The sequence below is a fragment of the Nycticebus coucang genome, chromosome 11 (genome assembly GCF_027406575.1).
Source record: "Nycticebus coucang isolate mNycCou1 chromosome 11, mNycCou1.pri, whole genome shotgun sequence".
Classification (NCBI taxonomy): Eukaryota; Metazoa; Chordata; class Mammalia; order Primates; family Lorisidae; genus Nycticebus; species Nycticebus coucang.
In genome coordinates, this window is record NC_069790.1 from 10,812,317 (window position 1) to 10,836,514 (window position 24,198).

Below are 24,198 nucleotides of genomic sequence, written 5' to 3' on the forward strand. Positions count from 1 at the left end.
ATCAAGCCTCCAAAATTCAAAACAATCCACCACTAACTTAACTACCTGCTTTAACAAAACTCAACACTGTTCAAAAGTTAGAATCCCTATAATGTATCATCTACAATGTCCACAATGTCTAACATATAATAAAAAATTACCACACATGTAAAGAAAAATGACAATCTGGCTGCAAGTCAAGAGAAAAACCAGTCAACAAAATGTCCCAGGTGTTGGAATTAGCAGGCAAGAACTACAAAAGAACTTTGATAATTACGTTAAAGAGTCTATAAAAAAGGTTATGAGCAGAGCCTCAATGACAAGCAGAACCATATCAAACAGTCTGATGCTTGGGTATCTGAAAGCCCAGAAAGAGAAAGAGAGACTATGGGAAAGTGAAACTATCTGAAAAAATACTGGCAAAATATTTTCCAAATTTCACCCCAAAGTATAACCTATAGATAAAGAAAACTCAGTGAGTCCCAAGCATTATAAATACAATAAATCCACACCTAAACACATCATGAACAAATTGCTGAAAACCAAGAATAAAGAAAAAATCCTAAACACTGTTAAAGGGAAAAAAAAAAAAAGACATTCAATACAATAAAAGTAGCAGATAACTTCTCAAGAGAAAAATGGTAGCAAGAAAATACTGTACTTCTCTGAAAATTAGCTGTGCACTGTAGCAGGCACCTGTAGTCTCAGGTACTTAGGAGGCTGAGGCAAGAGAATCACTTGAGCCCAAGAGTTTGAGGTTGTTGTGAGTTATGACACCACAGCACTCTACCAGGGTGACAAAGTGAAACTCTGTCTCAAAAAAAAAAAAAAAAAAAGAAAAGAAAAAGATAAAGAAAAGAATGTACCTGTATTTTTAAAATGCTGAAAGAAAATCAGAAAACAGTCGACCTAGAATTCCATACCCAGTAAAATTATTCTTCAAAAATGAAGATAAAATAAAGACATTTTCAGATAATAAAAGCTGAAAGAAAGGGTCGAGCCTATGCCGTCGACCTAGAATTCCATACTCAATAAAATTATTCTTCAAAAATGAAGATGAAATAAAGACATTTTCAGATAATAAAAGCTGAAAGAAAGCGTCGAGCCTATGCCGTGAAACAATTTTAAGGAAGGTCTTCGGGCAAAGGTAAATGATTCCAGATGGAAATTTAACCTAGAGGAAATAAAAGTGCTGAAAATTATCAACACAGCGATTTCATACATGATTGATTTTCTTTTTCTTTCTTCAGTTTTTAAAAGAGTAAACTTGTGACTTTCCTTTAGTTCCTGACAAAAGGTTGAGGGGTGGGGAGTAGTGGGGGTCAACAAGCCATGCTGGAGAGCACAATGTCCAGGGCCCAGCTTTGGGTCAGCAAGCATGTCGAAGCCAAGAAAGGAGAAAGAAACACATCCAAGCTGAGGTTTCTTTCTTTTTTCCTTTTGAGACAGGGTCTTGCTTTGTCACTCAGGCTAGAGTGCAGTAGCTCACTGCAACCTCAAACTCCTGGTCTCAAGAGCGCCTCCCACCTTGGCCTCCCAAAGTGCTGAGCCAGGGACTTGGCCAAGACCTGAGCTTTCTAACTGGCCTTGATCCTGCTTCTTCCCATCCCACCTTCCCCTTCATCAGGGCTGAGCTTTGGCCAGTGATGGCAAGAAACCAGTTGTCAGATCTGGGCTGGCACACGTGGTGGGGGAACAGCAGAGGCTTCTCCACCAAATTTGGCTCAGCACACAAGGTGTGGGGGAAACAGGTAGCTGACGCCCAGATTGAAACCCTGCATTCGGCAGGGTCCAGGAAGGACATGTCCAGTGTGTAACTGTCCTTTTCCTTCCTTTTCTTCCCCTTTCCTCCTTCCTTTCCTCAAGTCCAAGGTGTTAGCCAGTGAATTCAGGAAGGAGATTCCTGGGTTCAGCTTTAGGGTGCAGGCCCAGCAGCAGGCTGAAGGGAGGGAATGGTGGTATGTTTCAGTGGAGTTTAGATGGGATGCTTAAGAGTATTTACCTACAGGGAGACTAAGCAAAAAGGCAAATAAACCAAAGGTAATAGGAACTAGGTTTCTCTCTGCTGGAGAAGCAAGCGTAAATATGGAAAAGGGAGAAGACTAGGATAAATTCTGTAGTAATGCCTGATGGTTCACAACTGTAATCCTAGCACCCTGGAGGCTAACAATTTTAAGGAAGGTCTTCGGGCTCAGGCTAACAGGTTCCTGAGCTCACAGGTTCGAGACCTAGCACCCTGGAGGCTAAGGTTCACCCTCAGGCTAACCTGAGCTCACAGGTTCGAGACCAGCCTGAACTAGAGCGAGATCTCATCTCTAAAAATAGATGGGCACTGTGGCCAGTGCCTGCAGTCCCAGCTACTCAAGAGGCTGAGTTAGGACACCACGGCACTCTGTCAAGGATGACAAAGTGAGACTGCCTCAAAAAGAAAATTCTGTGATAAGGGACTGAAATTAGAAGTATCAGTGTGAATTCTAGTTTTTTTTTTTTTTTTTGTAGAGACAGAGTCTCACTGTACCGCCCTCGGGTAGAGTGCCGTGGCGTCACACGGCTCACAGCAACCTCTAACTCTTGGGCTTCCGCAATTCTCCTGCCTCAGGCTCCCGAGCAGCTGGGACTACAGGCGCCCGCCACAACGCCCGGCTATTTTTTTTGTTGCAGTTTGGCCGGGGCTGGGTTACCCGCCACCCTCAGCATATGGGGCCGGCGCCCTACTCACTGAGCCACAGGCACCGCCCCTGAATTCTAGTTTTTAATATAAATGAAAAAGATGGGTGATGTGAAAAATTCCCTAACTCTGTCTGCTAAGAGGACCTAGAAATAAAACTACCCTAGTAGCAATGAGAACCCCCACTGACCACATCTTGGTTTCTAAATATCATTTCAACTAAAAGCAAACAGGGCTCCTTAGACAAATGTGTGGTTCCAGGCAAAAAAAAATAAGATTAGCGTAAAACATCTTGTTTTAGGAAATGTAAGGAAGTATTAAAAGGAGATAGAGACCTGTCAAAAAGATGCTGGATACAACAACATGGATTTTTTTTTTTGAGACAGGGTCTCACTCCACCTGGGCTGGAGTGCAGTGGCATCATTATAGCTCACAGCAACCTCAAACACCTGGGCTCAGTTGGGCACGGTGGCTCGCACCTGTAGTCCTAGCACTCTGGGAGGCCGAGGCAGGTGGATCTCTTGAGCTCAGGAGTATGAAACCAGCCTGAGCAAGAGTGAGACCCCATCTCTACTAAAAATAGAAAAATCGTCTAGGTGTGATGGTGGGCACCTATAGTCCCAGCTACTTGGTAGGCTAATGCAGGAGGATCACATGAGCCCAGGAATTTGAGGTTGCAGTGAGCTATGAAGACTCCACTGCACTCTAGCCTTGGTGACAGAGTGAGACTGTCAAAAAAAAGAAAAAAGTTATAATGATCTTAAATAGAACTTCAAAATACATAAAAGTAAACAAAGGGAGAAACAAATCTAAAATAATAACTCTAGGCTCAGTGCCTGTAGCTCCGTAGCCAGGGCGCCCAGCCACATACACCAGAGCTGGCGGGTTCGAATCCAGCCCAGGCCTGCCTAACAACAATGGCAACTCCAAACAAACAAACAAACAAAACAAAAATAGATGGGTGTTGTGACAAGTGCCTGTAGTCCCAGCTACTTGGGAGGCTGAGGCAAGAGAATCACTTAAGCCCAAGAGCTTGAGGTTGCCGTGAGCTGTGACGTCACAGCACTTTACCCAGAGCGACATAGTGAGACTCTGTCTCAAAAAAAACCAAAAACAATAATAATAATAACTCTAGAATTTAACACCCCTTCTCTCAATAACTGACAGAATTAACAGACAAACAATTCAGTAGGGAACAGTTTGGCAATATCTTATAAAGTTAAATATATAGTTACTATATAACTCAGCAATTCCGTTATTAGTTATTTACCCAAGACAAATGAAAACATGACTACACAACGACTTGTTCACAAATGTTCACAGCAGCTTTTTCATCATACAAAACTGGAAAGAACCTAAATGCCCAACAATTAGTAAACGGACAAACAAATCCTGGCACATACATACAGTAGAATGCACTCAGCAGTCATCGATACATATAACAATACAGACGAATCTCAAAAACGTTATGCTGAGGAAAGCAATCCTTACACAAAAGAATATGCTGTGGGCTCAGCGCCTGTGGCTCAAGTGGCTAAGGAGTCAGCCACATACACCTGAGCTGGCGGGTTCGAATCCAGCCCGGGCACACTGAACAACAATGACGGCTGCAACCAAAAAATAGCCGGGCGTTGCAGCAGGCGCCTGTAGTCCCTGCTACTTGGGAGGTGGAGGCAGAATTGCTTGAGCCCAGGAGTTGGAGGTTGCTTTGAGCTGTGATGCCACAGCACTCTACCCAGGGCAACAGCTTGAGGTTCTGTCTCAAAAAAAAAGAATACGCTGTGTACCATATGAATCCATCTGTATGATGTTCAAGAACAAACTATGGTGGAAAAAAATCAAAGCAGTAGTTCCTTGGGGGAGGTCTTCCTAAGGGACATCAGGGAACTTTCTCATGGATAGTAATGTTCTATTTCTTGGTAGAGGTTTGGATTACATAAATGTATGCATTTGCCAATATTTAGGTAATATACATTTAATATGTGTCTATTATATCACTGTATATAAATTTTACGTCAAGAGAAAATACTGAACCTAGTTAATGACCCCATGCTGACATATTTAGATCAAAACGAAGTGATGCATGAAATTTATTGTGGAATACAACAAAAAATAAGATGGGTTGATGCAGTTAGAGCAGCGGTTCTCAACCCACAGGAACTGTATTAAAGGGCCACGGCAATACTCAGAACCACTGAGTTAGAGGGATGAAACGAATACAGCAAATGTTAGGAACAGAATCTAGATGGTGCGTGAGCAAGTATTCACTTCAAAACTCTTACAACTTTGGTGTATTCAAAAATTTTCAAATAAAATGCTAGGGGTGGGGGAAACGGATAGGAACAAGCAGAGACAGAGGTTACACACCCCTTTTTTAAGGAAGGGTGCTGAAGATGGACAATACTTGGTGAGAAGCGCCTTAGAAAGGCCGGCATGCAGGCTGTGGGCTTTGGTTATTGTCTACATCCAAGAACATAAATGTAGGAGCTATTTAGAGTGACGCATCTAACGGCAATAATAAGACAGCTAGACATTATCAGACATAGACATTTTCTGACATGTGACACAGAGTCAACATGGCACATAATTGACACTTAGACCTGACCAAGGTATCTTTCCCACGTAAACCAACAATGTAGTCAGTATCCACACTGGAACAGAATTTTTGAAAAAACTTGCATGGAATTTTAAACTACAGAATGGATGTAAAGATTTAGATATAAATAATAAAGTTCAGAAAAAAATTTTTTTGAAAGATATAAAGATTTCTTTTTCTTCTCAAACATACAGGTAACAATATACGTGAAACAGTGTCTCCCACTCCACTTACATTTCTGCAGATTAGGCTGACCAGGTTTCTCACTTTCCACCTCCCGGGGGTTACAAGATATACCATCTTAAACTGCAAACAAAAGCCCAAATTCCAACTTCCTATTATGCTTCTTAAAGGGTATTATTTTCATTGCACACATCTAATGCCTACGATCAAATGCCCTAATTCTTAACACAATCTGCACAAAAAAATGTTACTGTTTGGACACACTTGGGGGAGGGAAAAAAAGGTCACATTTTTGGCACTGGCTCAGAGTTAAGAAAACACTTTCCTATTTCAATGAAAACAAACACCCAGTAGTCCAATTGACAATCTAAATGTAAACTCCCTCACACCTGTGTAATCACTTGAACAGCAGCTGCTGTTCTGAGAAGGCAAGGACACGGTGGTTAAGTGTGCTAATAAAGACCCACTGTCCACAAGGAGGATATATGTAAGCACGCAGCACATATGGCTGGGCTCACTCCTCCTGACACAGATGCCACAGCACAAAGCCTGTCCCAGGTGCACTGTGATGTCTCTTGCTGTGCCAGGTCCCAAGACACAATCTGCACACTCCCAACCACAAAGAGTGAGCCTGGATTTATGGTCCGCGCGGGGTGCCATGAGGGTTATCCTGTCACTCTGAGCAGCTCTTCTGTATCTAGGGTAACAGTGCACACGTGGTTTTGGAACCCACCCAAGACCACTACACTCCAATCTACAAACATACTGACTTCTGGAGTTTTCTTCAAAATGATCTGGCAAATCAAGTCTACTTGAGTTGCCAGGACTCAATACCACAGATTGAGTGGCTTCAACACTAGAAACTTGTTCCCAAAGTCTACAGGCTGGAAGTTCAAGATCAAGGTGTGGGCAGGGTTGGTTTCTCCTGATGCCTCCCTCCTTGGCTTGTACATGGCCAACCATCTTCTCCCTGTGTCCGCACATGGTCATGTTTCTGTGTGTTGGTGTCCTCATCTTTTTTTAAAAGGGCACCAGCAAGACTGGATTAGGGCCCATCCAAATGACTTCATTTTACTTTAAACACCTCTTTAAAAACCTCATCTCAATGGCGAGGCACGCAGCTCAGTGGGTAGGGCACTGGCCACATACATCAACACCGGTGGGTTCGAACTCAGCCTGGGCCAGCTAAAACACCAATGACAACTGCAACAAAAAAATAGCCGGGTGTTGTGGTGGGCACCTGTACTCCCAGCTACTTGAGAGGGTGAGCCAAGAGACTCGCTTAAGCCCAAGAGTTTGAGGATGCTGTGAGCTGTGACGCCACAGCACTCTACCAAGGGTGACATAATAAGACTCTGTCTCAAAAAAATAAAAAGAAAAGAAAACAGGCTTGGCCCTGGTAGCTCAAGTGGCTAAGGCACCAGCCACATACACCTGAGCTGGCAGGTTCAAATCCAGCCCAGGCCTGCCAGACAACAATGACTACTACAACCAAAAAATAGCCAGGCATTGTAGTGGGCACCTGTGGTCCCAGCTACTTGGGAGGCTGAGGAAAGAGAATTGCTTAAGCCCAGGAGTTGGAGGTTGCTGTGAGTTGTGATGCCACAGCACTCTACCCAGGGCGACAGCTTAAGGTTCTATCTCAAAAAAAAAAAAAAAAACCCTACCTAGGCATGGTGGCTATAGTCCCAGCTATTTGGGAGGCTGAGGCAGGTAGATTGCTTAAGCCCAGGAGTTCAAGGCTGCAGTGAACTATGATTGCACCACTGCACTCCAGCCTGGGAGGCAAGAGTGAGATCCATTTGTAAATAAATAAATAAAAACTCCACCTCCAAATATAGCCATGTCATGAGGTCCTGAGGGTTGGGGTTTCAGCACATGAATTTGGGAGGACACTATTCAACCCATATAGGCAGGAAACAGGGACAAGGACCGTGAAACTGTCCACACATGGATGGCATTTTAAACTGTCCACACATGGATGGCATTTTAAATTGAGCATTTTAATCTTCATTACATGAGTTTCTGCATGTTTGTACTTGAAGTTTTTGTAATAGAAAGGTTTTCCTGATCACTCTTTTTGAAGCCCACCTCTGTCCTCACTTCCACTACTCAGTTCTGAAGCCAAAGTCTTGTCTACACATCCTGGACTTCTAGGCATCTGGGACTGGTACAATCATGCCAACAAATAGTAGATTAATGGACAAATGAATGGATGAATGTCAGACAGCTCCAGCAACTCCCAGTGCACACAGGACCAACACCAAACACCCTGGGCCCAAAGCCCTCCCAGCGCCACAGGACTGTCTCCATTTCTTCTCTGCTTCTGAACTTTGGAACATGGTCCCAGCCTCCTCTGGAATTGCCTGACGCCTGCCCGTGTCTCTTCTGACACACTCTAGCAATCTGCCCCCTCTTATTCTCTGATTTGAGGTGGGAGCAGCTTACTTTCCAAAGTACAATGCTCCTAATTACTGTGCTAAGAATGTAACAGGCACTTGAGTAAATAAAAAGGATGGTTTCAATGCTGAACAGTTACGTCTACAGGACTTAATCACACCTGTGTACTTACATTGCAGAATGACGAGATGGGGCAGCATGTTGCCCTAAACTAAGAAACTGGAAGGTCAATGGTACCTGTCTTCATGGGGCAGAATGCTGCCACCCTTCTCATCTGCAGAGCGGCCCTTGCTGCAGTTTTATTGCTAACAGAAATGTTTTCTATTACACTATCTTCCTCTGAAAGGCTGCTCAGAGCAGTAACAAAGCTGGGAGATTCTGATGGGCTTTCTGAATCTAAATTATCACAGACTCTATCTGTTGAAATTAATATATGCTACTACGTAAATAGTAACTCTCCAAGCCAGAAGAGGTCCAGGCCTCAATTGTTGGTCATTTTGGCCTCATCTGCTGGCTGCTTGACTTAAGGTCTCTGCCAGGCTCCTTCTGCCTGGCCTTCCTGCCTCCCCACCCTGGGTCACCAAGTTGCCACCAAAGAATCAGTGTAACAACTACCCATTAGGAGAGATAAAACAAGGTACAGCAGGTCCCATTCACCTTTTTAAGCTATGTTATGTATGGCTGGTGATAATTATAGAATCAATTTAGTAGGTCATGACCAGCAGTTTAATTGGGAGGGAAGGGATAAAAACAGACCAGAATAAAAAATTCAGAGTGTTGCTTATATCAAGTACCATTCCTTTGAACTTTCATTTCAGTTACATAGACATTTACACACAGGAACACACACTTGTATCTGCACAGGTCAGCATGGGGAAGGTATGGCTTCCTAGGGCTACTGTGAATAAATTTTAACCCTTTCTGATTCTAGTTGGACTTCATCTAACACAGTGATTTTTTCTTATTTATAAACAAAAATAAGCAAAAACACTTTCATTATTTTATGTACCTTAAAATACATAATAAAATCATTAGGCGAGTTCACATTTGTTTCTCTCTTAAGTATATGATAACTGCAAGTAATTTACCAACCTCTTTCCCACCCAAAATAAATAAGAGCTGGAGAGTATGCAGGGGGCAGAAAAATTGGATTGGAAAGGGTTAAAAGAAACTGGTCCAACCCAAATTCCCAATTCCTTACAGACACAGGGCCAGGGGTGACTTGGCAACTACATGAGCTGATGGCTCAGAGCCCATAACCAAGGGAATCTTTTCTTCCCCATTTCTTATTATGGAAATTCTCAAAACTACACAAAAGTGGACAGAATAATGTATACCTATTACCAACACATTTCAGTTATCTCCTCTCCTGTTTTCCTTCTAATCTGAGTTAACCAAATCCCAGAAATCGTACTATTTCACCTATAATACCTCATAGGTGTTTATCAGATCAGAATTTATAATACAATTATTATATCCAACAAAATTAATAGTAATTCCTTATTTAATATCCAGTCCTACATTTCCAGGGAATCTTACAAACTTTTTTTTAATTTTAACAATCCAAATAAATTACATCAATGCAAAAATATTTAACTTTGTTCAGGATGAAATAACAGCCACCTGGTAGGGAGACCTAAGACCAGAGGCAGAAGCTGGGATTCACAACAGGGTTAAGTACTATGATCCTTGTCTGAGTTCAGTATAAAAATGCACACACACAAGTGTACACCTACATTTCTTACAAAAAGGAATTACATTTTTGACAGAATAGTGACACAAGGCACAGAACACAGGTCTATTTTACAGACAGGAGCCTTATTCTCCAAACCCCAAATCAGGACTTAAGAGTCTGAGAAGTACCACTCTGTGGACATCAGAGCAGAACAGCTCCCAAATGATTACTTCTACTCCCCCAACCTCAGAGCTCTAGTAGCCTGCTGACTTCTCTGTCAAGGCACTCACCCCTCACATGTACCCAGAACTGATCCATCTCCCGACTGGCTCCTCAAGGTCACTGGCCCTTCCTCTATCTCCATCACCCAGAGAGGGTAATGGGACACACAGGGGCTCAATGAACATCTGTTACATGAACTATGGCCTACTCAAGGAAACTCCAGGTGTACAGTGACCATTACTACACCTGGCACCACTTTCCATTAAATCCACTTCAGTCCATCAGTTCTCTGGCGGCTCACTTATTCCTGTGTCCTGAGGAAAAACTGGCCATGATAGAAACATTGTTTGACAAGACACCAATACAAGTGTCTGAAGCCTAAAAAAGGCCTATCAATCTACAGTTTTAAAGCTTTTAAATCTGCATTTTTGGAAAGAGTTTATAAAGGAGCTAACTTTGAAACTTAAATGTCCAAACCGTACTTTCTTAAAACATAAGTCATTTTTTTTTTTTAAAACCACATACACAATTTATTAAATGAGGTCATTACTTCTTAAGTCGTACTTTCTTAAGTCATCATTTCTCCTGTGTAGGCTTGAATTTGTGATTAAGTTTAAAACAGGTATCGCTGGTTAATTTATCATGAGAATAATTTAAGTTCCAAAGTTCTTAAGCAGGAGACCTCATGCTAAATGGGGGAAAGAGTAGAAATGTTCTGCCAGCTTGTGATTGCAGAGTACAGGAGGTAAAGTCATGACCTGGATAGGAATCCATGCCCCAAAGCTCACTCTGGCCTGTCTACAGGAAACAAGCAAGGCAAGAGGCAGAATACAGAAAAAGCACAAAACTCCCAGCTTAGGCAACTACAGTTGATTATCTCCTCTAATAGAGATAATAAAATTAATCACTGACCTTGTCTATGCCTAAATTTTTTCATTGACCCCAACAGTAAAACTATCGATACTTTTACTGGTTTTTCCCTTTTATTCCAAAAGCTCAGGAATATTTTACTTCTTCTTTGGTTCTCTCAATATTGTTGAATGTTTCATGTTTCTACCAAAGCTGATAGAAGAAATTCAGTCAATTCCACCCTTGCCTGTTACACTTAGGTGGTGGGCCAGGTGCCCATGTAAGTGGGCCATACTGAGGAGGTCACCAGTCCCCAGAGTTCTTGGCTTCCAGCATTCCACAGAACAGGTGGCTCAATGCCAGCAAAACTCACCATCAGCCCCACTCAGGCCTGATGGTCCCTGTTAAGCAGTCAGTGGGTTAGCACCTCTCCTTTCCAGCTAACTCCTTTTAGACAGCTTGGCTCTCCCCTTTTCTGTGCAGCAACCCCCTCTAGTCTAACAACAGCAGGCTGAATAACTTTCTTGAGTTGTTTTCTAACTTTAAACCATTTTTGTAGACAACCGCAAATACTGCACTTAAATTAGACATGCATGTTCCTAACATAAAATAATAAGTTGAGAAAGTAGAGAAAATAGCACCACATAACTCTCTGAAGGCCACCTGGCTACATTTGATTTCAAATAGGACTTTTTAAAAATGGGGCACCTTGTAATCAAAGGTGATGAGTAGTCCTCAATTAAAGGACATTCCTCCTCAGAGGGCCTGGCAGTAACATCATAGCTTGGACTTATCAAGGTCTTAAACTTGTGCATGCAAATCCGCACACGAACACTTATCAAAAAGAAAATGATAGCCAAGACATGAACATTATAAAGCATTTATTTGAAAACGATACATTTTATTAAAACTCATTTTCCACTTTAATGGTACCTTATTCCATCGTTTTTCCTTAAAATGTTCTTTACCAACTACTCTAGCCTGTAATTAAAGCCACATTTTTGAAACTACATAAACGAAAGAGCCTCTTGAACAATGTCCTAAATCCCACTGCCAAGTGTAACGTCACTGAAATCACTCAATGATTTTAGGTACCAGTTATACTCGACGAGTGAAGCGAAGCCCATCTTTGCTTTTACTTGATATCCAAGAACGAAGTCAAGGGAGCAGCAAACGTCTCCACGTTTAGCGCACAGCCCACTGGCTCCAGTTCCAGCCCCGGACACCTTTCTGGCCCCTGGCTGGGCCCACTTCCTCTGTAGCCCCGGGTCCCGAAGAGCGGGGAAGGCCATCTGGGGCCGAAGTCGAGGCGAGCCGCGGCCAGTGCCCAAGGAAAGGCGCGGCGCTTCCTGCGCGTCCGGCCGCGCAGGCCCACCTGATCATTGTCCGGGGTCTCGCCTCGCCCCGCCCTACCCGCGCCCAGCTCCCGAGAGACCCCCAACCAGGTCCACCCCATCCCGGGCCGCCCAGGGCCCCACACCCAGCCGCCCACCGACACCCGCAGCAGGACGCGCCCACGCACGCTCACCTTCTTGCCCTTCTTGCCCTCCTCCTCCATGTCGCCGCGTGCAACCCCCGCGGCCCTCCCGGCCCGCCCCGGGAGCCCCGCCGCCAGCAGCCGCTACATGCTCGCCCCAAGCCCGCTACCCCCGCGTTCCTAGCGCCGCCCGCCCTCCGGGCCCCGCAGGCTCCGCCCCGGCCGCGCCCCGCACCCCCACTTCCGGACTCGAACGATGCGGCCCCGCCCCGAGAAGGCCCCGCCCCCACCCTGGGCCCGCCCACAGTAGCGGCGAAGCCGCGCTTCCGGGGCCGAGGGCGCTGAGCCGGCCTGGTAGTTAGACCCTCCCCACTCGGAGAGGAGTGCGGCCGCTGGACCCGATCTCTGAGTAGGCCTCGCCCACAGACCGCAGGTCCCGCCTCAGGGGCGGCCGACAACGCGCGTGCCTTGCCCCGCCCGCAGCCAGCCCCACGCCCTTCAGGCGGGCCGGACGCGCCCCCCCGCCCCTGCCCCACGGGCCCACCTCCTCAGAGCCGCGGGGACGCGCGCGTGAGCGGCTCCAACTTTTTTTTTTTTTTAATAATGATGGAATTCTTATTTTTTATTTTTTTGCAGTTTTTGACCGGGGCCAGGTTTGAACCTGTCACCTCTGGTATATGGAGCCGGCGCCCTACTCACTGAGCCACAAGCGCCACCCGGCTCCAACTTTTCAATTCTGGCGCCAGGTTTCGGGCTGCGGAACTCCCAGCCTGCCTAGTTCTCTGGGGGGCCGGGCTCCAGCCCCTAAAGAGGGGGGCGGGGCCTGCAGGAAGAAGTGGGGCGGGAGGGAGGACCCGGCGGGCGGGAACGGGGCGGGGCAACGAAGGCGGGGGCGCGAGATGGGCGGGGTATCCCGCCGGGTGGGCCGGGCCCCGTTTCCTTTCTTTTCCTCTTGTGTCTTCTTTCATCCTCAGTCACTTCTCGAAAACCTTCTTTAAGACTTCTTCTCTTATCTAATGCCTGCTTTCCTAGGACAGACACATCGGGAAGGTAGAAAAGCAACAGTATGAGTGTTCAGGCCCTATCAGAATAAAACTGTGCAACCTTAGCAGTCATCTAGTATAATTGCCAGAGTTTATAAAGTTTTTAAAGTTTGGGATATCGCGAGGTTTGTCAATGTATTGTTTCTCAGCTCCACATTCGCTTCTCATTTCCTGTTCTGAAAACATGAAGCTGGCGGGTTCAAACCCAGCCCCAGCCAAACTGCAACAAAAAAATAGCCGGGCGTTGTGGCAGGCGCCTGTAGTCCCAGCTACGCGGGAGGCTGAGGCAAGAGAATCGCCTAAGCCCAGGAGCTGGAGGTTGCTGTGAGCCGTGTGATGTCACAGCACTCTACCCGAGGGCGGTACAGTGAGACTCTGTCTCTACAGAAAAAGAAAAAAAACATGAAGCTGGGCACTTTAAGGATCCTTTTCCAGCAGGCACGGTGTTAAGCGTTGTCCGTCAAAGGTGTGGGAGAGAAGGTGCTGAGGAAGGAGCTGTTGCCCAAGGCCAGGTTCATCTGCCCCAGAGAAGCCAATATTCAGAGACAGAAGGGTTTACAGCAGAGGAAGAGTTTATTCTGTATAGCGCTAAACAGGGAAACCAGAGGAATTTCTCAAATCTGTCTTCCGAGAATTGGGGAGACGGGGTTTTTAAAAACAGATTGGGTAGGTAGAAGATTAAGCAGTCAGGGTCTGCTAATTGGCTGGTTTCAGGGTGGAATGGTCAGTCCTTGGGTGAGGGCCTGTCTAGGTGGGTCAGTTACTGGAACGCAGGACCGTGGTTGGGGATGGTGAGGGTCTAAGACTAGTTGAGTCAGTTGCTTGGTTTGGGTAGTTCAGTTACTGAAAGGCAAGAGCATGAAGATACGTCAAAAACTACTGCTAGGTTCCGTACAGGTGATATTCAAAGAATCTTTTTTTTTTTTTTTTGTAGAGACAGTCTCACTTTACCACCTTCAGTAGAGTGCCATGATGTCACAGGACTCACAGCAACCTCCAGCTCTCGGGCTTCAGCGATTCTCCTGCCTCAGCCTCCCGAGCAGCTGGGACTGATATTCTAAGAATCTTTATAACCAACAACCATGCATGACTTCAGGATGAAGAAGCAATCAGATAGAACAGTGATTATTATCAAGCAAATGAAGGGACAGTGGCTGATTATTCTTTTAGTTAGGCCTGTTCCTTCTAGAGTTTGGGGAGCCTTAACTCTAGCTTTCACCTTGTACCCTTCATCAATTCTTAAGGGTAATTTTAGGACTTCTCTGACTGACTCTAGTAGGCTGTCCTGGCAGGCACCTGCTTGAATGAGAGGTCTCCCCAGTGCCCATGTCCTACATTAAGGGTAGCTTTTCAAGTTTTAAGTTCTCTGCAATTTGGGCAGCTTCCTCAGCACCCAACTCTGGTAGGGCATGGCTGCCAGTGGCACCCAGCAACCCCAAGGCAGTTTTATGCCCAAGGACTTCTGCAAGACACCTCCTATGAGTAGCCCTACCTAGCACCCTAGAAGGTGGATTTTGTTCACCAGGTTCTGCCAGCACATCTTTTGCCATTCAGTGAGGCTTGTCTATGCCCAGTGGGGTCAGAAAGAAGGTGATCTCTTTCCTCCCCATTATAGAAGGTTACAGCCAACAGCTCTATAACAAAAGATAGATTAACAAGAGAAAAGCATAACAAATTTATTATGTGCACACACATGCTTAGGAATAACAGGGATTACAGGTACATGCCTCCACACCTGGTTTATTCTTTTTTTTTTTTTGGCAGTTTGTGGCTGGGGCTGGGTTTGAACCCATTACCTCTAGCACATGGGGCCGGCGCTCTACTCCTTTGAGCCACAGGCGCCGCCACCTGGTTTATTCTTGTCTTCTTTAATCCCTTGTTACCCTAATCTCATGTTATATTAATAATTCTTTATAGGCTGGGCATGGTGGCTCATGCCTATAATCCTAACACTCTGGGTGACTGAGTGAAGATACGTCAAAAACTACTGCTAGGTTCCATACAGGTGATATTCAAAGAATCTTTTTTTTTTTTTTTTTGTAGAGACAGTCTCACTTTACCACCTTCAGGCAGGTAGATTGCCTGAGCTCAGGAGTTCCAGACCAGTGTGAACAAGAGCAAGACCCTGTCTCTACTAAAAATAGAAAAACTAGTGGGATTACAAATACAGCCCTTTTGGAGAGAAGTATGGAGAATCCTCAAAGATCTAAACATAGACCTTCCATTTGACCTTGCAATCCCATTACAAAGTATCTACCCAGAAGAACAAAAATCTTTTTACCACGAAGACATTTGCACTAGAATGTTTATTGTGGCTCAATTCATAATTGCCAAGTCGTGGAAGCAACCTAAGTGCCCATCAACCTATCATTGGATCAACAAACTGGTATATGTATACCATGGAATATTATTCAGCCATTAAGAAAGATGGAAACTTTACATCCTTTACATTTACCTTGATGGAGTTGAATACATTATTCTTAGTAAAGTATCACAAGAATGGAAAAATAAATATCTAATATACTGCATACTAATATGAAATCATACATAAACAATTACATGTTCCGAAGAACAATAAAACACTACCATAGTCTAGTTCAGGGATAGAGGGAAGCAGGAGAGGGGAGGAGGAGGATATATGGCATAAGGAGGGAGGGCATGAGCTGGGATCTCACCTAATGTGCTCATTGTCAGGGTGTACAACACATCCCCTGGGTGAGGGGCTCTTCCACAAATGGGACTTTATCCTGGCAGTGAGAACAATGTAACCTAAATATTGTACCTTCATTTTAATTTGAATAAAGTTAAGAAAGAAAAAAGAAAAACTAGCTGGTATAACCCAGTTACAACCTAAGAATAGTGGGAAGGGGGAAAGGGAGGGGAGGGAGGGGGGAGGGGGTAGAGGGAAGGGGATTGGTGGGATTACACCAGCAGTGCATCTTACAAGGGTATATGTGAAACTTGGTAAACGGTCTGTGAAGCTAGTAAATGATGCCCCATGAATATATCAATGTACACAGCTATGATTTAATAAAAAAAAAAAAAAAAGAAAAGAAAAACTAGCTGGATGTTGTGGCACATGCACATAGTCCCAACTACTCAGGAGGCTGAGGCATGAGGATCACTTAAACCTAAGAGTTTGAGGTTGCTGTGAGCTATGACACCACAGCCCTCTCCCCAGAGCAACAGAGTAAGACTCTTTATATTGACATTAAACTTTTCCCATATAATTTTTCTGTCTCCTGATTAGGACCTATTTGATCGTGACACCAAATAGTTGGTCTCTAATACTCCCCAAAGACATAGGGTATTTCAGTCGCTTTGGCAGATAGAGAACGGGTATGAAAATGCCCTTTCAATCTGCCTTCTGCAAAAATCCAGCTTGCCGTGTTCATACACAAAAATGATGCAGTACATTTGGTTGTCCTTATTCTCTCACCATTCACAGAACTAAGACCTAATATTTAAGGTCTGGCCAGATGCAGTGGCTCACACCTGTAATCCTAGCACTCTAGGAAGCCAAGGCAAGTGGATTGCTTGAGCTCCTGAGTTCCAGGCAAGTCTGAGCAAGAGCAAGACCCTGTCTCTAAAAAAGAATAGCCAGGCATTGTGGTGGGTGCCTAAAATCCCAGCTACTTGGGAGGCTGAGGCAAGAGGATAGCTTGAGCCCAAGAGTTTGAGGTTGCTGTGAGCAGAAAGTGAGACTCTGTCTCAAAAAAAAAAAAAAAAGTAAGGTCTTCCACAATCCTTCATTAACATACCTCTCCACATTTATCACTCCGTAAGGCAGTAAGTAACCAACTAAAACTTTCCTGAACATGCCCCTGGATCCACAGCCCCTGGATCTGCTGACTTCCTCACGCTGCTCCTGCCCACGGGTTCATGCTTTAAGTAAAAATCCACCTGCTAATGATCAGATGATGAAAACTATAGAAATAAAGACAACAAAATGAGAAAAGCACAGGCTTTAACAAGGCAGTCTGCCACCATCCCTTCCATTTGGTAGAGACTCAAAGGCAGACAGAGGAGTGGGTATGTGTAGCAGAAAAAGGGAAGTTTCCGGAATGCCTGATTCATGGGATTAGAGGGTGCTGGCCAGGGGAAGCTGAAGGTGGGACATCACAAGTGATTGCATATTTGGCTTTCTCTGGTTAGTCCTAAGCTAGAAGCAGGGACAAAAACTAAGGAAGTGGCTATTTATTTTTTATTGGCAAATAAAATTTATACATGTTGGCTCAGCACCCATGGCACAGTGGTTATGGTGCCAGCCTCATACACCGAAGCTGATGGGTTTGAACCCAGCCCCGGCCAGTTAAACAACAATGACAACTGCAACAACAACAAAAAATAAATAGCCTGGCATTGTGGCGGGCACCCATAGTCCCAGCTACTTGGGAGGCTGAGGCAAGAGAATCGCTTGAGCCCAAGAGTTTGAGGTTGCTGTCAGCTGCGACGTCACAGCACTTTACTGAGGGCGACATGGTAGGACTCTGTCTCAAAAAAAAATTATATATATTAATGGGGTACACGTGATATTTTGATACATGTGGACAATATGTAGTAATCAAATCAGGGTATTTAGGATATCCATCATCAATATTTATCATTTCTTTATGTTGGGAACATTTCAGATCTTACACATTTCCTCCTAGTAGGTGTACATAGTAGGGTTTATAGTAACCCTTCTTTGCTATCAAACATTAGAACTTATTCCTACTATCTAGGTGTTTTGTAGTACACACTAGCAAACCTCTCTTCATCCCCCAACACCCGCACACCTTCCTCCACTTCTGGTTTCTATTATTCCTACTATCTCTATTTCTCTACTTCCATGAGATCAACTTTTGTAGTTCCCACATGTAGATGAGAACATGTGATATTTGTTTTTCTGTGCCTGGCTTATTCCACTGAACATAATGACCTCCAGTTTCATTTATGTTGCTGCAAGTGACAAGATTTCATTCTTTTTATTTTTATTTATTTATTTATTTTTAGAGACAGAGTTTCACCTTTTCACCCTCGGTAGAGTGCTGTGGCGTCACAGCTTACAGCAACCTCCAGCTCTTGGGCTTAGGTGATTCTCTTGCCTCAGCCTCCCAAGTAGCTGGGACTACAGGCAAGGATTTCATTCTTTTTTATTAGCCAAATAATAGTCCATTGTGTATATACAAGAGTCGTCCAGAAAGTATCCAGCCACTGTTGATACTGTTTTTTAAATTACATGGCTGGATACTTTCTGAACAGCCCACATAGACTACATTTTCTTAATCTAGTCATCCACTGACAGACATTTAGGTTGATCCTATATCTTTGCTATTGTGAATAATGCTGCAATAAACATAGAGGTGTAGGTATCCTTTTGAAATAAACATTTCTTTTCCTTTGTATAAATACCCAGTCATGGGATTTCTGGGTCCTGTGGTAGTTCTATTTTTAGTTTTGGGGGAACCTCCATGCTATTTTCCATACAAATTTACTAATCTACATTCCAGCGATAGTATAGTTTGGTTTTTTTTTTTTCTCCATATCCTTGCTAGCATTTTTTATTTACTTATTTATTTTTGCAGTTTTTGGCTGGGGCAGGGTTTGAACCCGCCACCCCCGGCATATGAGGCCAGTACCCTACTCCTTTGAGCCACAGGCGCTGCCCACATTTGCTTTTTTTCATCTCTCTCACAATAACTATTCTGACTGTGGTGAGGTGGTATCTCCTTATGTTTTTGACTTGATTTTCCAGTGATGTTGAATATTTTTCCATATACTTGTTGGCCACTTGTATATCTTCTGAGAAATGTCTATTCATGTGCCTTGCCCACTTTTTAAAAATTTTACATGTATTTTTTGAGACAGAGTTTAGTTCTGTCACCTTGGGTAGAGCGCTGTGACATCGTAGCTCACAGCAATCTCAAACTCTTGGGCTCAAGCGATCCTCTTCCCTCAGCTTCCTGTGTAGCTGGGACTACAGGCACCCTCCACCATGTCCAGCTAGTTTTATTTTTTGAGTACAAACTGGGTCTCGCTTTGATCAGGCTGGTCTTGAACTCCTGGGCTCAGGCGATCCACTCACCTCAGCCTGCCAGAGTGCTAGGATTAAAGGCATGAGCCACTGCACTCAGCCCTTTCCCCACTTTTAAATGGTATTGTTTTTTGTCATTGTTTGCATTCCTTATATATTCTGATTTTCTTTTTTCTTTTTAAATCAGGATCATCATATTCAATTTCCTTCTATATTCTGGGTATTAGTCCCTTGTTGAATAGTTTGCAAATATCTTCTCCCATTCCATAGGTTATCTCTTCTTTTGTTTCCCTTGCTGTGCAGAAGCTCTTTAGATTAACATAGTCCTGCTTATTTATGCTTTAGTTGCCTGTGCTTTTGAAGTGTTAGCCATAAAATCTTTGTCTAGACCAATGACCTGAAGCATTTTCCCTATCTTTTCTTCCAGTAGCTTTATAGTTTGGGGTCTTGATATTTAAGTCTTTGATCAATTTTGAGTTGATTTTTGTGTATGGTAAGAGATAGGGTGCCAGTTATTTAATCAAGTCCTCACCATTTGGGGTTAGGGGTATTGTTTAGCTTCCTCTTTTGTCACTAAAGATAGCACCTGGCTTTCTGCAAATCTGACTGGGCTGGTTTCCTGGGCTGGTTACTGCAGATATAATGGGTTGGTTTCCTAAGCAGGTTGCTTGCTGCAGGATGTGGTTCAGAGTTCTAGTTGTATAAAATGGTCCAACCATTTTCTGTCTGTATATTCAATCTCTCATAACAGATAACAGTAAAACCAGTTGCAACGATAAGATAAAACACTATGTCTTGGTTCCTGTGGCTCAGAGGCTAGGGCCCAGCCACATACACTGGAACTGGCGGTTTCCTATCCAGCCCGGGCCTGCCAAACAGCAATGACAATTGCAATAAACAATAGCTGGATTTTGTGGCGGGTGCCTGTAGTCCCAGCTACTTGGGAGGCTGAGGCAAGAGAATCACTTAAGCCCAAGAGTTTAAGGTTGCTGTGAGCTGTGATGCCACGGCATTATACCAAGGGTGACATAGGGACACTTCGTCTCAAAAAAAAAAACATAAAATATTATTTCTCCCAAGGTCACACCTTGGTTGTAAAGTGTCCTGATAGTCTCCTACTTTTGAGTGATTACTGCTTTCTTACCAATAACCTCCCTAGCCTGACATGTGGCTCCCAGGTCTTGAACAAAAATAACCAATGACTGAAATGCCCAAACTTCAAGAAAGGAACAATCTTGAGCTAATACTCACTTCTCCTCTCCCGCTCAGTTCTTTGGGGCCAGTCCAAACCTTGTAAAACACCCTTCCTACTCCTTCATAATGAATGTGAGCCCACCTTCCTGAGAGGTGCTTTCCCTGGTCACAGCAGGTTAATAAACTCAATTTTTTTGACTCATGGGGAATGTAATGATTGAGCTTTATCACGCACACCCCCTACAGAATCACTTCTTCCATTTAACTGTTCGATGAAATTTTTCTCTTCTTCAGTTCCCAAAACACTTTATTTATGTAACTCTAGTTGGCCAAGTTTAGAACATATCCTCTACCAGGCTGTAAGTCCTTGCGAAGGCAGGGACTACATGAGATACCTCCTTCTATCTGAGGAACTCTAATGAGGGAAATGATGCACACTAAGCCAGCCTGAGGTGGCACATTCCACAGCTTCCTACAGATGTTTCCCATGTAGACCCTGGGGTTTTCAGAAGACCCCTAAACTCTGACAGTTTCCCCTTAATTGGCCTATTCAAAGACACGCCCCCAGATTCAAATGTCTTTGTTAGATTCCAGCTAGTTTTTTTTTGTTGTTGGATTGCTTGTTTTTGGAGATGGGGTCTTGCTCTGTCACCCAGGCTAGTACAGTGGTAAGATCACAGCTCACTCACCACACTGTAGCCTTGAACTCCTGGGCTCAAGTGATCCTCCTGCTTCAGTCTGCAGAGTTTCTGAGACTACAGGTACACACAATGACACTTGCCTAATTTTTAATTTATTGTAGAGTCTCAGCAATCCTCTTGCCTTGCCCTGTGCACCAGAATTGGTGGTACAGTGATGAGCATAGCTAACTTCCTCCCACCTTGGCCTCCTGAACTGCTGTAATTACAGGTATGAGCCCCCATGCCTGGCCTAATTGTTTGTTTTTTGAGAGAGAGTCTTGCTATGTCACCCTATGTAGAGTGCTGTGGCGTCACAGCTCACAGCAACCTCAAACTATTGGGTTTAAGCCATTCCTTGTCTCAGCCTCCCAAGTAGCTGGGACTATAGGCACCTGCCACAACACCCGGCTATTTGTTGTTGTTGTTGCAGTTGTCATCATTGTTTCAGCTGGCCCAGGCTGGGCTCCAACCCCCAGCCTCAGTGTACGTGCCCACCCACTGACAGGCACTGCTTTTTTTTTTTTTTTAATTAATCTTTTGACTGTCCCTGAGGCTAACTGCAGTTTTTTCTTTTTTGTCCCTCTGATCTGTCTGTCTTTGACAGTTTATCAACTGTCTGAGAACTGGTTTGTAAATAACTAATTAGATGTCTTTGAGTGATTCCTTTACATACACCATACAACACTTCACACTGCAGGGCATGTGATAAATGCATGTTGACTTAATTAGTGAAGGAAAGACCCTTTAGAGATGATTAGAGTGAATGCTCAGTGAACTCATTTTATTAAAATATATGTATATATTTTATATATATATATATATATATATTTTTTTTTTTTTTTTAAGAGACAAGGTCTCACTCTCTCACCCTGGAGTGCAGTGGTGAAATCATAGCTCACTGCACCCTCCCAAAATTCCTGCCTCCGCTTTCCCGATAGCTGGGGCTACTGGTGCAGAACACCATTCCTGGCCAATTTTTCTTTTCTTATAGTAATGAAGTCTCACTATACTGCCCAGGTTGGCCTTGAAGTCATGGCCTCAAGCAATTCTCCCACCTCACCCTCCCAAAGTGTAGGGATTATAGGTATGAGCCATCGCGCCTGGCCTTAGTGAATTTTAATATCCTCCAGTTACTGGGTTTATAAATTAAGAAGGACAAAACCAACTCCAGATCATGATGAAATGATGTGCAGCCCCCAAAAAAAGCAACCTTGCAAGCCCCACTTAGATATCACCATTGGCTATAACTGTCTATTCTTCCACAGCCAATTTGCCAATTTTCTTTTCAGGCATGTATGTGTAGACCAGAATATGCCACCCCAAAATATTACTGTAGGACACCAGAATAGCCCACTCCAAAGAATGCCTCATTGGCATAGAAATTATTTTGAGCTGATAACTTTAAGGAACAGAAGGGAAATTTACATATTTAAAAGAAAGAATATCTCCCTCCTTTTTTAAATTATTATTTCTTAGAGACATCGATTTACTTAACAGATCATTTGAATCTGGGTATATGTCTGTATGTGTGCAGTAGTTGTCTCTAATTAACAGACTTCTTATCTTAAGACATTCCAAGCCTTTAGACCAGACTTATCTCACAGCACCCTTGAACCATAGTTAAACTTCTGCAGTATACTTAAATTATGGCGACCAAAAGAAAAGTTAAGGCCGGGTATGGTGACGTACACCTATAATACTAGCACTCTGGGAAGCAGAGGCAGGTGCATTGCTTGCGCTCAGTTCAAAGACACCACTCTTGTTCAAGCAAGAGTGAGACGCCATCTCTACTAAAAGTAGAAAAACTAGCTGGGCACTGTATTGGGTAACTGTAGTCCCAGCTGCTCAGGAGGCTGAGAAAAGGGTATCGCTTGAGCCCAAGTTTGAGGTTGCTGTGAGATGACATCACAGCACTTTACCCAGGGGGACAGCTGAGACTGTCTCAGGAAAAAACAAAAAAGGAATATACTATTGTGCTTTAACTGTCTTTCAAAAATAATTTAATTAAAGATCTTTAAAATTTTTCAAAGTACACCTAAGTTCCTTTCATGGTGCACCAATGTGTCCCAGCCCAACAGTTGAAAATCACCGTTTTTTTTGAGACAGAGTCTCACTATGTTGCCCTCAGTAAAGTACCATGGCATCACAGCTCATAGGAACCCCAAACTCTTGGGATTAAATGATGCTGTTGCCTCAGCCTCCCAAGTAGCTGGGACTACAGGCACCCACCACAACACCTGGCTAATTTTTGGTTGTAGTTGTCATTATTGTTTGGCAGGCCCAGGCTGGATTCAAACCCTCCAGCTCTGGTGTATGCGGCTGGTGCCTTAGCCACTTGAGCTACAGGCCCTGAGCCTGTTCTGCTTTTCTTTACTAACAGAATCAAGTTCTTGCCTTTCTAGCCTGATAGTCAAGACCGGTAGGCCAGGTATTCTCATGCCTGCAATATCAGCACTTTGGGTGGCAGAGGCAGGAGGACTGCTTGAGGCGAGAAATTCAAGACCAACCTGAGCAACATACTAAGACCCTGTCTACACCCACACACACACACACCAAAAAAATATATATATATAGAAAAATTAGTCAGGCTTGGTGGCTTTGGCCTGTAGTCCCACGTACTCCAAAGCTAAAGCAAGAGGATCCCTTGAATCCAGGGGTCTGAAGTTGCAGTGAGCTCTGATGACACCACTGCACTCTTCCCCAGGAGAGAGTGAGCCCCTGCCTCAAAAACAAAACAAAAAGACCCTTGGAGTAGTCCTTCTCTTTTTCTCCTCATCCACAATCCTGTAATACTTAGCTGTGTCTCCAACAAAGCATTATCTTCCCAATCTTAGTACCTTCCAATGTGCTTTCCTCTGCTTGTGTGGGAAATGTAGAAACAAAATCTCCTCCTAACCCAGAAAACCTCATCACAAAGGCAGAAGAGAAAGAAAATGTAATGATTAAGTATTAAATCAGATTGATACACATCACAAACAACCCCCGGATCACAAAGACAGAAACTCTTCTATTCAGCTACATAGATATAATTCTACAATCCATTACACTTTGTAGTCAAGTGACAAGTTAGATCCTGGTTCCTCCCAGGCACTGGAAGAATGGGTTTCATAACTCTTGAAAATTACGTTTCAAAGAACCAACATTCCTGAGTTTGAGTCTGGTCACAGGCCATAAAAAAAGACTTGAATACATTTGAAAAGGAAAGAAAGAAATTAG

At 43.9% G+C, this 24,198-nt stretch overlaps 1 protein-coding gene across 2 annotated transcripts in view; it reads right to left on the minus strand.

The window, feature by feature from the left end:
• CCM2 (CCM2 scaffold protein) overlaps positions 1–12,254 on the minus strand; it is a 63,427-nt gene extending 51,173 nt beyond the window's left edge. The window contains exon 1 of one of the 2 annotated variants that reach the window (XM_053608933.1): positions 12,101–12,254. In XM_053608933.1, the coding sequence (XP_053464908.1) occupies positions 12,101–12,130 (30 nt within the window). In that variant the 5' untranslated portion in view covers positions 12,131–12,254. The remainder of the gene's footprint in view (positions 1–12,100) is intronic. The other variant, XM_053608934.1, reaches the window with a different exon arrangement.
• Positions 12,255–24,198: the final 11,944 nt, after the last annotated feature.